Here is a 13,288-nt window from a genome sequence, read left to right on the forward strand (position 1 = left end):
TGTTGGCTGTAAGATATCTGCACTGGATCTCTGAATGAGTGAAGGATATACATATACAGTGAATATATTAATGGATACTGTATCTATTGCTATACTACCTACCTATCACCACAGAATTATGTAGCTACAGTCTATCAACAATGAGCTTACAGGTGGATAAATGCATGCTCTACCCATTAAGGACGGGAACCCCTTTTTGGGTTTTACCTTTCAAGACGGGTACATGAGCATTTGTGCCTGTCGTAGACATGCGCAGAGCAAGTTCAGTCAGGGAACCTCAGTGCAGTTGCTGCCGACCGTTCCGTTAATTGAGCCGCCTAAGCATCACACTCTCATCCACATGATTCACTCAGCCAATCACACACTCACTCCGGCTACTTTAACCGGAGGTTTGCATTCCTCCTCCTGCTTCCTTGCTTGCTGCTGTATCTGCACGCTGCTGTATACCAACCTGCTGCTCACCCACCTCCACCCCAGCTACCAACTGTCGTTTTGGATCTACTTTTTAGGTACGGGGATTCAGAGTCCCTATGGCCGGGACTGATGCGCTTGAGCCGAGTACCTAAAAAGCAGATCCAATACATCGCCAAACCATAATAAATATATTGCTAATTTTATATTCAATAAATATATATTCCATCCATTCTTGAGTTGTCCTGACTGAACCATTTTTGGCGTTTTTAGAATCGGCCTCAGGTCAAAATGGGTTAACAGTCCATCAACACTGAGAATATGAATGAATTATGTCAAACAATACATGGTGGTCCATTGGCAATGAATTGCACATGTGTACATTATATCGACAGTGAATATGAGAATAAATATAGTACGGTGTTGTCAGCAGACTTTCCACAGTGAGTACCCAGATTTTTCTGAAGAATGCTTAGTGTTTACTGTCGCTACAATATCAAATAACACGCGTGAACCCACAGACAACGCATCGCTGTCGAGATACTGGGGTGTGACATTATATTCATGTCGTGCAGCTCCAGAGTGTAGCACGGTGACATGTGCATGCATCACCCAGGTCATACCACCCACCCAGACCATGGAATACATACAGTGCCACACACAAATCTGTCAACTATGCGTGAATGCAAGTGCAGTCTCTCAACAGTTACCCCCTCCTGTAAATCCCTAAGTCTATGTCTGTGTGCGTGTGTGTGTGTGCCCCTGCCGTTTCAGGTGGTGTCTCTGTCGGCTGTCTTTATGAGTCAGGGGTTGTGGCATTTTGACTGAGGAGGTAAAGAGCACAGTAAAAAGGCCTCCTCCTTTGGCACTCGCCCCAGATCAGAGAGGGAGGCAGAGTTCAGAGGATCACATTCACAGACTGCAGAGAACAAAAACTCCAAAGATGTACAAATATCTACTATTTATCACATGACGTTATTAAATACCTGTGTGTGTGTGTGTGTGTGTGTGTGTGTGTGTGTGTGTGTGTGTGTGTGTGTGTGTGTGTGTGTGTGTGTGTGTGTGTGTGTGTGTGACTGTGTGTGTGTGTGTGTGTGTGTGTGTGTGTCTCTTTTCTGCATGACCAAATACAACAACTGCTAGTCCACTATCTATAACTTGTAATTATCGATTATTTATAGTAAATAAGTTGCACATGATTCACAATCTTATTACTGTCGAATTTGCTCAGTATGGACCTTATAAGGTGGTACTGTAGCACCACAAGAAGTAATTATTCTCCTTAATAACATTACATATGTCTATGGTTATGGAAAATTAAGTAAGTAGCATTGGAACCTTTCTCCTGTTCCTGCAGTATGACTCGTAAGGCAGCTTGGTGTACAAGTACACCCCCTGGACATGTGGCATGGACTTAGCCCCAATCCAAAACCCTTAAGGCTGAGTGCCAAGCAGGGAGGCATTGGGTCCCATTTGTATAGTCTTTGTTTCGGCCAGGGACTTTACCCAGACCTCCGAGTCTCAGGACACTCCATATAATGTCACTGAGCTTATGTAAGAAGAATACGGGCGACCGAGCCCCTCTGCTGTGGAACTCACTCCCGGATCACCTAAGAGCTCCACAGTCTGTTGATGCTTTTAAGAGAGGACTAAGGACTTTCCTTTTTAATAAAGCCCAGATTTTCTTTGCCTTCCTTTCTTTTTTAACGTAATTAAAAAACTAATCCTTTCATTCACACTGTTCACATGTATCATAAATATGACCAATTCAATTTACATTTTTATATATATTTAATTTGTATTGTATGCAAGTCTAAATAATTGTTTATTTGCGGTTTATAAGCTCGGAAATGAACTGCGCGAATCAGTGCAATCACATGACCTCTCCCATTTCACAGGTTCTGTTCCTGCCGAGGCACTCGTCGTAGGACAAGGCCTAGTACCCAGTCTACCTAGGCTGTGAACTTTGAAGTGCTAATCCTCTAAATTGAGACACAGCTTGTGTTGTCACTAATGTACCCTACTGGCTCACTCGCCATTGAGGAGCCACGCCATTGAGGAGACGCACCTCCTATGCCCAATGCTCAACAATCATTATTCTGTGTTAGATAGACTCAATTGAGAGTTATTTGGACACTGTTACGGCATATTTCTGTGCATCTCTTGTTGCGTGCTTTTATGCATTACGTGTGTAAAGTAATTGTGCCCTCCTTGTTCGTTCTGCTTGTCAGAGGTGGTGGTTAATAAGTTAATAACCGACGTTCGGCATCTAAAATGGTAGGTGCGTGTGTGAGGCTCCCTTGGCGTCTTTCCTGGCCTTTTGGCACACCTGCACAGGTATGCCCTGTGGGTGTGGGTGGAACAAGCAGACAGGAACATGGCTAAGGAAGTGTTGTGGCACTAAGGAAACAATGAACCTCATTCAGTCATTCAACCTTATTCACTCATCAACACTTTTCTCTACTCTGTTGCGAAAGTTCCTGCATGAAAATATTCCCAGCTTTCCCAGACAGAGACAGTGATATAAAGATGGACAGATATACATATTAGTGATACACTGATAGACAGGTAGACAGATACGATGACAAACTGGGAGTCAGGTAGGACAGATTTAGTGATATGCTGATATAGACAGGCGGACAGAAAGACAGGTCTACGATGGCGTCTTGGCCTGTGGGCACACCTGCGCCGGTGTGTGCCACCTGGGCGTTCAGAGAGCAGAGCCTGAGAGCAGCCGATGAGTTATGGTCCTCACCATGTCAGATTAATCAGACATTTGACTTGCATCCCAAGCCACCGCTCTTCACATCCATCATACGATCGGGGACAGAGAAGTGAGCCAATTAGAGAGACAAATACCGTAGTTTGGTAGAAAAAAAGAGGCACGGACAAGAAAGGCAGACAGGTTAAGGAAGGAGGCGCACGCACGCACGCACGCACGCGCACACGCACACACGACAGGGCTCATCCTAACTTGCCGAGCTGCATGTTACTCTGACATTTCATATAAAATGACCCTCCCCTTGCCCTAAAAATCTATATTTAACATTGAATATCGTTGTCACCCGGCAGAAACCTCAAATTCTAACTTTTAATGTTTATTTTATAAATTAACGACCTACTAGATCATTACTACAGTGTCACACAAAAGCACCAAGCACCAGATATACATGGTCGAAATGTGGCGCGAAGCGACGTGTTTTGAGCTTGTCGACCTGCTACTTTTCACTTTTGGACATATTATATGACTGAGGTTTCCACCCGACAGAGACGTTATGCTTTATGCATCTAAAAAGGTCAAGGTTAACTTCACTCGAGACCTTATGTCAAACCTCATCCTTTATTTTACAATTTATTACAAAAATATATATAAATGAATAACATTAATTTCCGATCATTAGCTGAGGACAGGTGGGAAAAAGAGTACACAGTTGTTCTTGAGCTCTTCTCTCTTCTATACCAAATCTCTGAAAATAGCCTTTTTGAAAATCTGCTATTTTTCTGTTTTCACAGAATAGGGATGCAGGGGATGAAGTGGTTAACTCGTAAGAGTATACAAATGGACTGAAAGGGTGAAGGGTCCAAACACATTTACATCATCACTCTCTTGCCCCGGCAAGTACCTAAATGTAATAATGTGAAATACTGTACATATGACTGGTTAGTTTGCAGAGAGACAGGAGTGCAGACAGAAAGATAGATGTGAAACAGGGCAAAAAAACAAAACAAACAGGGAGACGTTTAGAGTGACGTTAATGCAGGCCGGCAGCTGGAAGCATGAAGGCAGGGCTGCAGCCCAAGACCAGGCCTGTGAGAGGAGAGCTGTGGTATTCTGCAAGTGTGGGCAAGGAGCATGCAAAACCAGAGGGGGGGAGAGAGTGGTAGAGAGAGAAAGTGTGACAGAGTGTGTGTGTGTGTGTGTGTGTGTGTGTGTGTGTGTGTGTGTGTGTGTGTGTGTGTGTGTGTGTGTGTGTGTGTGTGTGTGAGTGAGTGAGTGAGTGAGTGAGTGAGTGAGTGAGTGAGTGAGTGAGTGAGTGAGTGAGTGAGTGAGTGAGTGAGTGAGTGAGACAGAGAGAGAGAGAGAGACAGAGAGACAGAGAGACAGAGAGAAAGCGACACAGAGAGACCGAGAGACAGAGAAACAGAGTGAGAAGTTAATTATTGGTGTCACCGATTTTTGGTGTCTTTCTTCAAAACAAATTGGTAGAGAAAGGTGGAGTCAGGTAGAGCAAGTGGGAGAGAGAGGAGGGGGGGGTGAATGTGACAGCTCCCTGTTTACGCATTTGGATCCCCTGTTTACGTACATTTAAAGATGGAGTGCCACAATTTTTGTATTTTTCCAGTTTTTCATGTGTTTATGAGGTTACAGTACTTCATTAGACACCCTGGAGTCGTTTTTATGTACAATGGAATTCAGGTTGTGTTTCTTTTATAATCATTCAGTGGTCAGGCTTTGATTCAGAGTGTAGTGTGCATTCTTGTTGGCTGTTGTAGTCAATATGTAATACTTATACAAGGCTGTAAAGGCAAAAATTTGAAGTATCTGTTGTGTCGTGCTGCCGTTTTGTTTTGCCATGTCTGGCTATTACAAGCGACTTGGGCTTGTTTTTATATAAGTCACTTGCAGGGGAGATGTGGTTGACTTGACCAGTGGTTTATGTGAAGGACCCTCAGATTAATATGTTGTTAAAAGGGTTGGTGTTGTTGAAACGTTTTCATGAATATTCAAGACAATTTTTGTGACTTGTTTTCGTGGACCTGGCCGCTTGTTTCTTCAAATCTGGCAATGCAACTTTTGCTGAAATGTCATTGTAGTCAGAAGGAACGGCATATTCAAGTTGTAAAATAAGTTTGACCAGAGCAATAGAAAAGTGGAGGATCTTTTGAGTGATATAGCAAGTATTTTTGTGTCAATAAAGGGCAGTTTCAATCCCTGGGTGCTTGGCCAGAGAAAATCAATGTATATTGGCAAATTATTCATGCTAAATGATCTATCAAACTAATTGATTCTGCTGTTAAACTAAATGATTTAATTGGATGATGAGGTGGATGCTGATTGTGACATTAAAGCGCCATCTGACGAAGGATCAAGATAATTGGAGGAAATAAATAAATAAATACATTTAAAAAATAACAGGTTTGATATGGTATGGATGCGTGGATTATAGGCCTATGCATGGATAAATGGTGGCAGTATAAGTGCATTATGGTGCTTATCTGACATGTCAGAAATATGAGAAGTGTTAACTTCTAAAAACACAAGTTTTTACAGACACCAATTTGTCCTCCCTCTGTCATTTTGTAAACAAATGGGCAGAACCATGGGCAGTCCTTTTGTAAGGAGGGGGAGGGACTAGGGCAGGTGGGTGGTCTTAAAGGAGGAAGCGGAGGGACTGGATTAGGTGGGTGGTGCTAAGGTTAAACTCACGCATACTTAATGGACTGGTGGGCGTGTCCACATAAAAATGTCATTTTCACAAATACTGTACACTTTTTTGAAAAAGTTCATCCTCCTTATATACTAATAATACCTGATGATCATGTTTTAGGGTGGAAAATGATGGCGGATCATTTAGATTTCCTGCGAGCGTTTGTGCAGTTGTTGCAGATGTTTATGTTTACATAATCGCATCAGTGAATTCCGTCTTCCAACCTACTGATTATTGACACACCACGTGTGGTGTCACGGTTCACAAAATGAATCACCGATTTTGTGGTTCACGTTCCGAACAAACTTTTAGGGTTCGGAACCAACAAATTTTCATTCTCACTCTGAACTCGTTCAAAATTAGGCGGGAAGAAATAACCGAACCGGACGAAAACGGCCCACAGAGGCGAGGGAAAAAAAGTGACAACAGTGACAACAAACGTGTAAAAAGGTATACAGGGAGTGAATGACAAATACAGTAACAAATAACAGAGAGGTGAAGGGCCATAATGAGAAGAGCAAGGAAAGATGGAGAAAAGGGAAGACACAAATACGAGGCTAAAAGGGGAGAGAGAGGAAGAGCTAATGAAAGAAACACAAGAGACCCGCAGGTGACCAAAGTGGATTGGCGGGGTGGGGCGCAGGGCATGCTCAATAACAAGAGAATAAAAAAGGAGAGGTGTGGGGGTGAAAGTGTATTATTGTATCACTGGCCGGCACTCCTTCCTCCCATCTGTCCCTTTTTGCCCGGGGCCAACGAGGACAGGTGGAGGCAGGTGATTCATGACTCTCTGTGCACCACAGGCTTCTCCTGTACACACCGCTCGCGTTTACACACCCACCCACACACACATGTGCACACTTATCGTTGTTGTCGGGCAGAAACCTCCTATCTCCATCCTCCAAATAAATGCCCTACCTTCTTGATCATACTACAGCGTCACACAAATGTAAGCTGGAAACGCGGTGCAAAGTGAACCATTTTGAACTTGTAGATCATTTTAATTTGAATCCTGACAAGTAACAGTTTTGGACGTTTCCACCCGACAGAGATGATGTGCTTTCTACGATTGCATACAGAAACATCAGTGATGATTTGGCTCTATTTGAACACCTTCAAGAGTTAAATTAATTATGAACAACCCTAGTGTCCCTATTCCGGCTTCTGTGCATGACTGCATGTCATAAATAGGCGAAGGTTCTGGGAAAAAAGCAGATCTACAAGCTCGCAGCGCGTCGTGTTTGCAACGTGAGCTTGTAGATCAGCCATGTTAGGGAAAAGAGATTTCGTGCATGGGGAAAAGGTCAAAGTTTTTACTGTGCATGCAGGATTCTCCTGTATTATTTACACACATGTACCGACCTGCGCACAGTCACACACACACACACACACACACACACACACACACACACACACACACACACACACACACACACACACACACACACACACACACACACACACACACACACACACACACAAGCTCTTAAAAATGGATGATGTCCTTGTTCTTTCACGTCTGTATTACTTGTTTTATCTTTATTTATGTCCTTGGTCCTCTGCAGAGCACTTTGTGATAACTCTGTTTGGTTACAAATGATTCATGAATACATTTGGCTGCCCCTCCTCCTCTCCTCTCCCTAACTCCCTCTGCTATCGTCATCCATCTCTCCATCACTCTAACCCAGTGGGTCTCTCAACATTTTCTTGACATCTTTAAAGTGTTCACGGCTCCACCCATCTGACCACTTAACGTGTGGTATTAACCCTTTAGTTTAAGACCTAAGGCCGATTCTTCTAAATCAGTAGTTCTCAAACGGTTTAGTGCCAAGGAAAGGACCCCCAAAATGATGTGTATTTGGCCGCGGGACCCCCATCTGAAAATGTTTTTTGTGCCAGGTATCCCCAGAGGAGAAGATAAGATTTGTGTTAACAATTGCAGAATCCCTATTTATCACAATGAAAAAAATCACAATTTCAAAAAAGAATCTTCCAAAAACATTCCCCAAGTGAATTAAAAACAAATGCAATGATTTGTTTCAGTAATTTTATGAAGAAATCAAAGACAAATCTAAGAAATTCAAGGAAATCAATTTGAAAGCATATGTTTAAGAGGTAGTGAAAATAGCCGATCAAAAGCTTACAACGTGCCGCTTCACGCCACGTTGTAAGCTTGAAGATTTTCACTAGTTTGGGTCCGGGGCAAACGTCTAATTTCTCTATTGGGTCACAGGCTAAAAGGTTTGGGAACGACTTTGTAACCTCTCTTCTACACTAGTCCCCTCCCTCCTTCTGTTCATCACTCTAATGTAAATAGTAAATGCGACCTGCTGTCGCAGTTAAGCCCATATATGGAGATCCCTGATCCCAGCAACTCTACATCTGACCTCAAACTTCAAACCCTTAGATCTCCATATATGGATATATTTCAGAACCTGTTCTGACATTCCATATGTTGATCCTTCCCAATCCACCCATCCTCTTTGATGTCTCCCTTTTGACTTATACCTGTCCATTCAAATTTCAAACTCTAGACGGGCCTGCCCCAAAGTTATTAGTGCAGCCAAGCCCGGCAGCCGGCGAAAACTAGAGTTCTCAACAGGCCCACCTGTCCATTCAAACTCTAGACGGGCCTGCCCCAAAGTTATTAGTGTAGCCGCGCCCGGCAGCCGGCGAAAACTAGAGTTCTCAACAGGCCCGAAAATTAAGGCCCGGCCCTACCTGGGCCCTCATCAAACCCTGTACACTCAAGAGAATGTCCCCGCTACCACCCTTAGATCTCCATATACTGTATGGAGCTGACCTGTTCTGACATTCGATATGTTGATCTGACCTCATCAAACCCTGTACACTCAAGACATGCTCCTTATATGGCCAGTACAGAATTAATTCCATGTTGATCTGACCCCCCATGCCAAAGTGCCCAGCAGTCTGCCATCAACGAGGAGGATGGCGAGGTCGCTTCTCGCCCTCAGGCGTCTTACTGGTAATCTATTAAATGTAATCGTTTGACTAACTGCTGCACCCGTACTCCTTTCCTTACCTCATTTGCTACTTCCCCTCGCTCTTTCACTCCCTCCTCCCCCTTCTCTGTCTCACCCCTCTCTCTGTGCCTTCCCTCTCTCACAACTTTTAGCAATGTCTGACACCTGGGTACAAATGGTGGCTTTATTTCCCTTCCAGGGGCAGCAGAGCTGGGATCAGCCACGCCGCACGCTGCAGGAGGCTGCCAAACACCACTAACGGTTACTATCTTGGTCCCAGAGTTCACTCCACAAGACTGCCACGAATGGGCCTGCTACCTCCAATGTCTCAGTGAGACAGACTTACGGTATGGTGAATGTGGGAGACTGAGGAATGCCAGACATAGACAGACCTACTATACAAAGAAGAGTGAAACAAGCCAACACAACACAGATACAGACAGAGAGAAAGGGAAAGGCAGAAAAACACAGAACAGCAGAAAGACAAGAGAGAGAAACTAACAACAAGCAAAAGTTGGTAAGGAAAATTACAAAATAAGCAAAAGAGCTAGAGAGAGAGAGAGAGAGACAGACAGAGAGTGTGAGAGAGAGAGAAAATCTGGCACTGGCAATACTTCAAGCAGCCAAGGCGCAGTAATGAGTCAGATGTTGGCCTTGTGGCTCGATCACAGCTATAATCAGGCTGACGTTCTGGAATCGATCCTTTGGAGAGCGCCCAGGGTGGACTCCCACTGCTCTCTTATCGGCCCCACTGCTTTAACTCTACTCTGAAGGCTGTGGGCGAGCATAGTTGGCTGAGAAGGACCCTCGTCGCTAAATGTCAAGTCAAGGGGGTCTCTCCCAGAAACCCTTCGTCTTATCTGAACACTCATATCAGGGACTGTCAGCGTCCGCACAAGTGCAACATGAACATCTGTGGCAGCATCTGTAGCTCCTTGTTTATCTCAATGATTGACTCATCAGCACGGAGGAATCTGCAACACTCACTAAGCTCCACTCAAGTGCAAATGTTGTTGCGAGTGCCAAGCACCTTTACAGTATTACCTAGTGTAGTGTTTATATAGCGATGTACATACACGTGTGTGTGTGTGTGTGTGTGTGTGTGTGTGTGTGTGTGTGTGTGTGTGTGTGTGTGTGTGTGTGTGTGTGTGTGTGTGTGTGTGTATAGAGCCTAGAGATAATACTACTTATGCAATTAACTACATGAACCATAGCAATACATCGCAGACACATTGTGAGCTTACAGATTGGTCATTTTCAGCAAAGACATTTGGTGTAGAGGGAAAAACGTCATGGCACCGAAGTAAATACGTAGGGTTTAAGTGGTTGAATGATCGTCAGTATCACTGAATAGGTGAGAAATAAGTAGAAGAATGTACAACAGTGCCTCTGCAAGGCATTGTGAGCTTGAAAGATCGGCTAGTCTCAGCAAGAGGTTTGGTGGAGAAGGAAAAAGGGGTAGACCAACCAAATACAGAGCCAACAGTCAAGTTTACTAAGTATTGACGGTATAAGTTATATGTCAAAAAAATTATGACAGTGATGATAGTCAATGAAGCTATTTATGGAATCTATGAAAAGGTTACACAATTGTATACAATTTGTGGGGGACTGGTGGTCCCTGCTTTATCTCTCTCAGCTAAGGGGTCCTTTGCCTGAAAAACATTGAAGACCCCTAGTCTAAGCATTAAATCACACCCAGGGCCTTCTCGGTTACAATATGTCTGCACCGCTACTCTGTTTTCTCCCAGCCTTCCAACTGTCTACAAACAGTACTCTCTTGCTCACACAACTCTCCCACTTCCAACAGATACCAAGGGAATTTAACTGGCCAAACTGCATGGGCAGCCATTGCACGCTTCCTGTGCTCATGCGTGTCTGTGGGCATCGAGTTATGTCCCTCCACAGATGTCACCAAAGCAAAGCAAGTTTGATTGGCAGGCTATCCCGTGCATCCCATCACAAGGTTGCTAGAAACGGAGGCTATCATTTCGGGTGAAGACAGTGGCTAACCCTAGTGTCACCATGAGGTCGTCTGTAACGACCATCAATGCCAGAAGTCGCTTCTACACCATCATTAACACCATTCCATGGCTTCAAACGTCACTAAACACAGAACCCGTCACATAAACAAAAGAGTAGTTTATTTGAACACAGGGGAAGGACACAGCGTAACACATTTTTGCCAACAAAACAGCAAGATAAACACTGCATGATATCCTCAGCTTGGGAATAAAATAAAAAGAGGGTTAGCAAATCAGGCTTACCTTTTATTTTGCACAAATCGCTGTCATTACAAGGTGATTGGTTGTTTATCTTCGCACTGGCAAATAATGTGCCACAGGAGGTGAATGTTATTATCATGTAACGATGCCAGTGGGCCGCTTGTTTACTGTTGTGGTGCGAGAATTCATTTCCTTTCTCATGAGTTTTGTTATTTTCTTTCGCTGCATTTTCTGAACGTGACAATGATCGACGTCTTGAGTGGAAGAACATTTCATTCCGATTTTCTGAACAAAACATCAAAGGGGTGATGTTTTCCTTTAGTGCAGGGGAAAAGGGACCAATCACAGACCCATTAATTCAGGTCGGCCATGAATAGAAGCTTTTGCTGCAGACATCCTCATCTTCCACTCACCTGTTTTAGCCGTTTCCACAATCTTGTATTCGCTTGTTAAAATGCAAGCTTACAATAAGCATAAGATAAAGGCACAGCTTTGATTTCTGTTGGAGAAAAAGGTATTGGAAAAGTCTCGGTTGTGAGCAGAAAGATTGGCTGTGCTGCTCTCTCCAGTTTGTAAAAATCTTGTTAATAGCTGGTGTGACACATCTTGTGTTATGACAACTTCTCCTTGAAGTTTGTACCAAAGTCTGGGGAGGGGGGGGGGGGGGGGGGGGGGGGGGGCTTACCTGTCTGAGATGTCATGATTTCAAAGAACTCTCCTTTTAAAGAACAGCAACTTGTTTAAAAAAAAGCAATACTGTAGGTCTTCCAGACACCCAGATGATACAGACGAGCAGATGGTTGCAACTGTCTGTCTCTGCTGAGTCGATAGCTCCCTTTATCCTCTGGGTTTGCTCTGATGTGGGGCTCCTGGTGTCTATAAGCTTACCTTCTACGATCTCATTGTTCTCCTCTGTGACACGGGTGTCTTCCCGTCTCTGGGGCTGAACAGTCTCTTCACCTGAACGTTGGGCTGGAGACACGATGAGAGAGTTCAAAGTTAGTATAATATCTTGGGAACAGAATACAGTCTAACATAATACACTGAGGTGAAGAGAAGAGAAGAGAAGAGAAGAGAAGAGAAGAGAAGAGAAGAGAAGAGAAGAGAAGAGAAGAGAAGAGAAGAGAAGAGAAGAGAAGAGAAGAGAAGAGAAGAGAAGAGAAGAGAAGAGAAGAGAAGAGATTCCTAGGGTGAAAATAAAATCACTATCCATAGCCATGTGCCATGAGCAAACATACCAGATGGCAGCTCCATTAACAATCAAACATGAATACTCAATCAGATGCTGGGTGGTTAGATATGACTCTTTAGCTGGTTACAGCTGACTGTATTCTTCTATGCCATGCTGCCTGACAGCACATGGTGACTGAATGCTGAATGTATAATTGCTAAGACACAGATTCAAATGTAACTATTCCTTTTGCAAGACATGTTCTTATAGCTACGTAGAAACCATAGGCTGTCTATATCTATGTATTACAAATGTTGACATGAACAAGGACCCCGCATGGGAGGGGAAAACATGTACAAAATCCAATAAAAAGATTTATTAAAAAAAAAGAAACCATAGGTTTGGATTGGACGAAAGGTTTGTGGATAAGAGGCTTATACAATAAAGAGCCATAACAGTCATGTGGAAATGGACTGGATTCATCATGTGGAGTGAATATAGTCTTACCCTCAAGTTTGCCCTGAAGAGGTTTGCTCTCCAGCACTCCGTTGACAGCAGTGATCTTAAAGTCGTATTCTTTTGAAGGGTCAAAGTCCTCTATGACCAGCTTATGCTCTGTCCTTGACACCTGAACTTCAGTTTCCTGTCCACCTGGCCAGAGGGACAGAAACAGCAAGCAATCAACATGACTGGCCAAAGGTGGATGGGACATAATTTAACCCTTTTTTTGCCCAGGAATATTCAGAATAAAGGCGCTAGAGTGCCCAGCAGATGAGGCAGATTTTACTCTGAAAATCCCCGCCTTCAGTTACCCCCCAAAACAGGGAGACATAATCTTCCATAATTACGTTGCGCTGTCACATCTAAACTCTAGAAGCGTTTATATTCCAAACGAGATGCTAAAGTCAAAAAAGATTTTGATCAAAATGCTGTTTTGATCAAAATTGAGTGCCGTAGATTTAGAGTTATGAGCCACTTTAGTCGGGCCGTAAACAAGGAAGTGAATGGCAGTGCGCATGTGCTTAACACAAGGAGATCGCATTTTCAATTAAAATGACCCTAAGATGT

General features: G+C 43.6%; 1 protein-coding gene across 2 annotated transcripts in view; it reads right to left on the reverse strand.

Moving 5' to 3' along the window:
• LOC306938278 (collagen alpha-1(XIV) chain-like) overlaps nucleotides 1–13,288 on the reverse strand; it is a 164,550-nt gene that overhangs the window by 120,182 nt on the left and 31,080 nt on the right. For both annotated transcript variants that reach the window (XM_079522375.1, XM_079522374.1), the window contains exons 4-5: nucleotides 12,728–12,871; nucleotides 11,938–12,021 (exon numbers count right to left, since the gene is read on the reverse strand). In XM_079522375.1, the coding sequence (XP_079378501.1) occupies nucleotides 11,938–12,021; nucleotides 12,728–12,871 (228 nt within the window). The remainder of the gene's footprint in view (nucleotides 1–11,937; nucleotides 12,022–12,727; nucleotides 12,872–13,288) is intronic.

The sequence above is a fragment of the Electrona antarctica genome (genome assembly GCF_951216825.1).
Source record: "Electrona antarctica genome assembly, chromosome: 15".
Taxonomy (NCBI): Eukaryota; Metazoa; Chordata; class Actinopteri; order Myctophiformes; family Myctophidae; genus Electrona; species Electrona antarctica.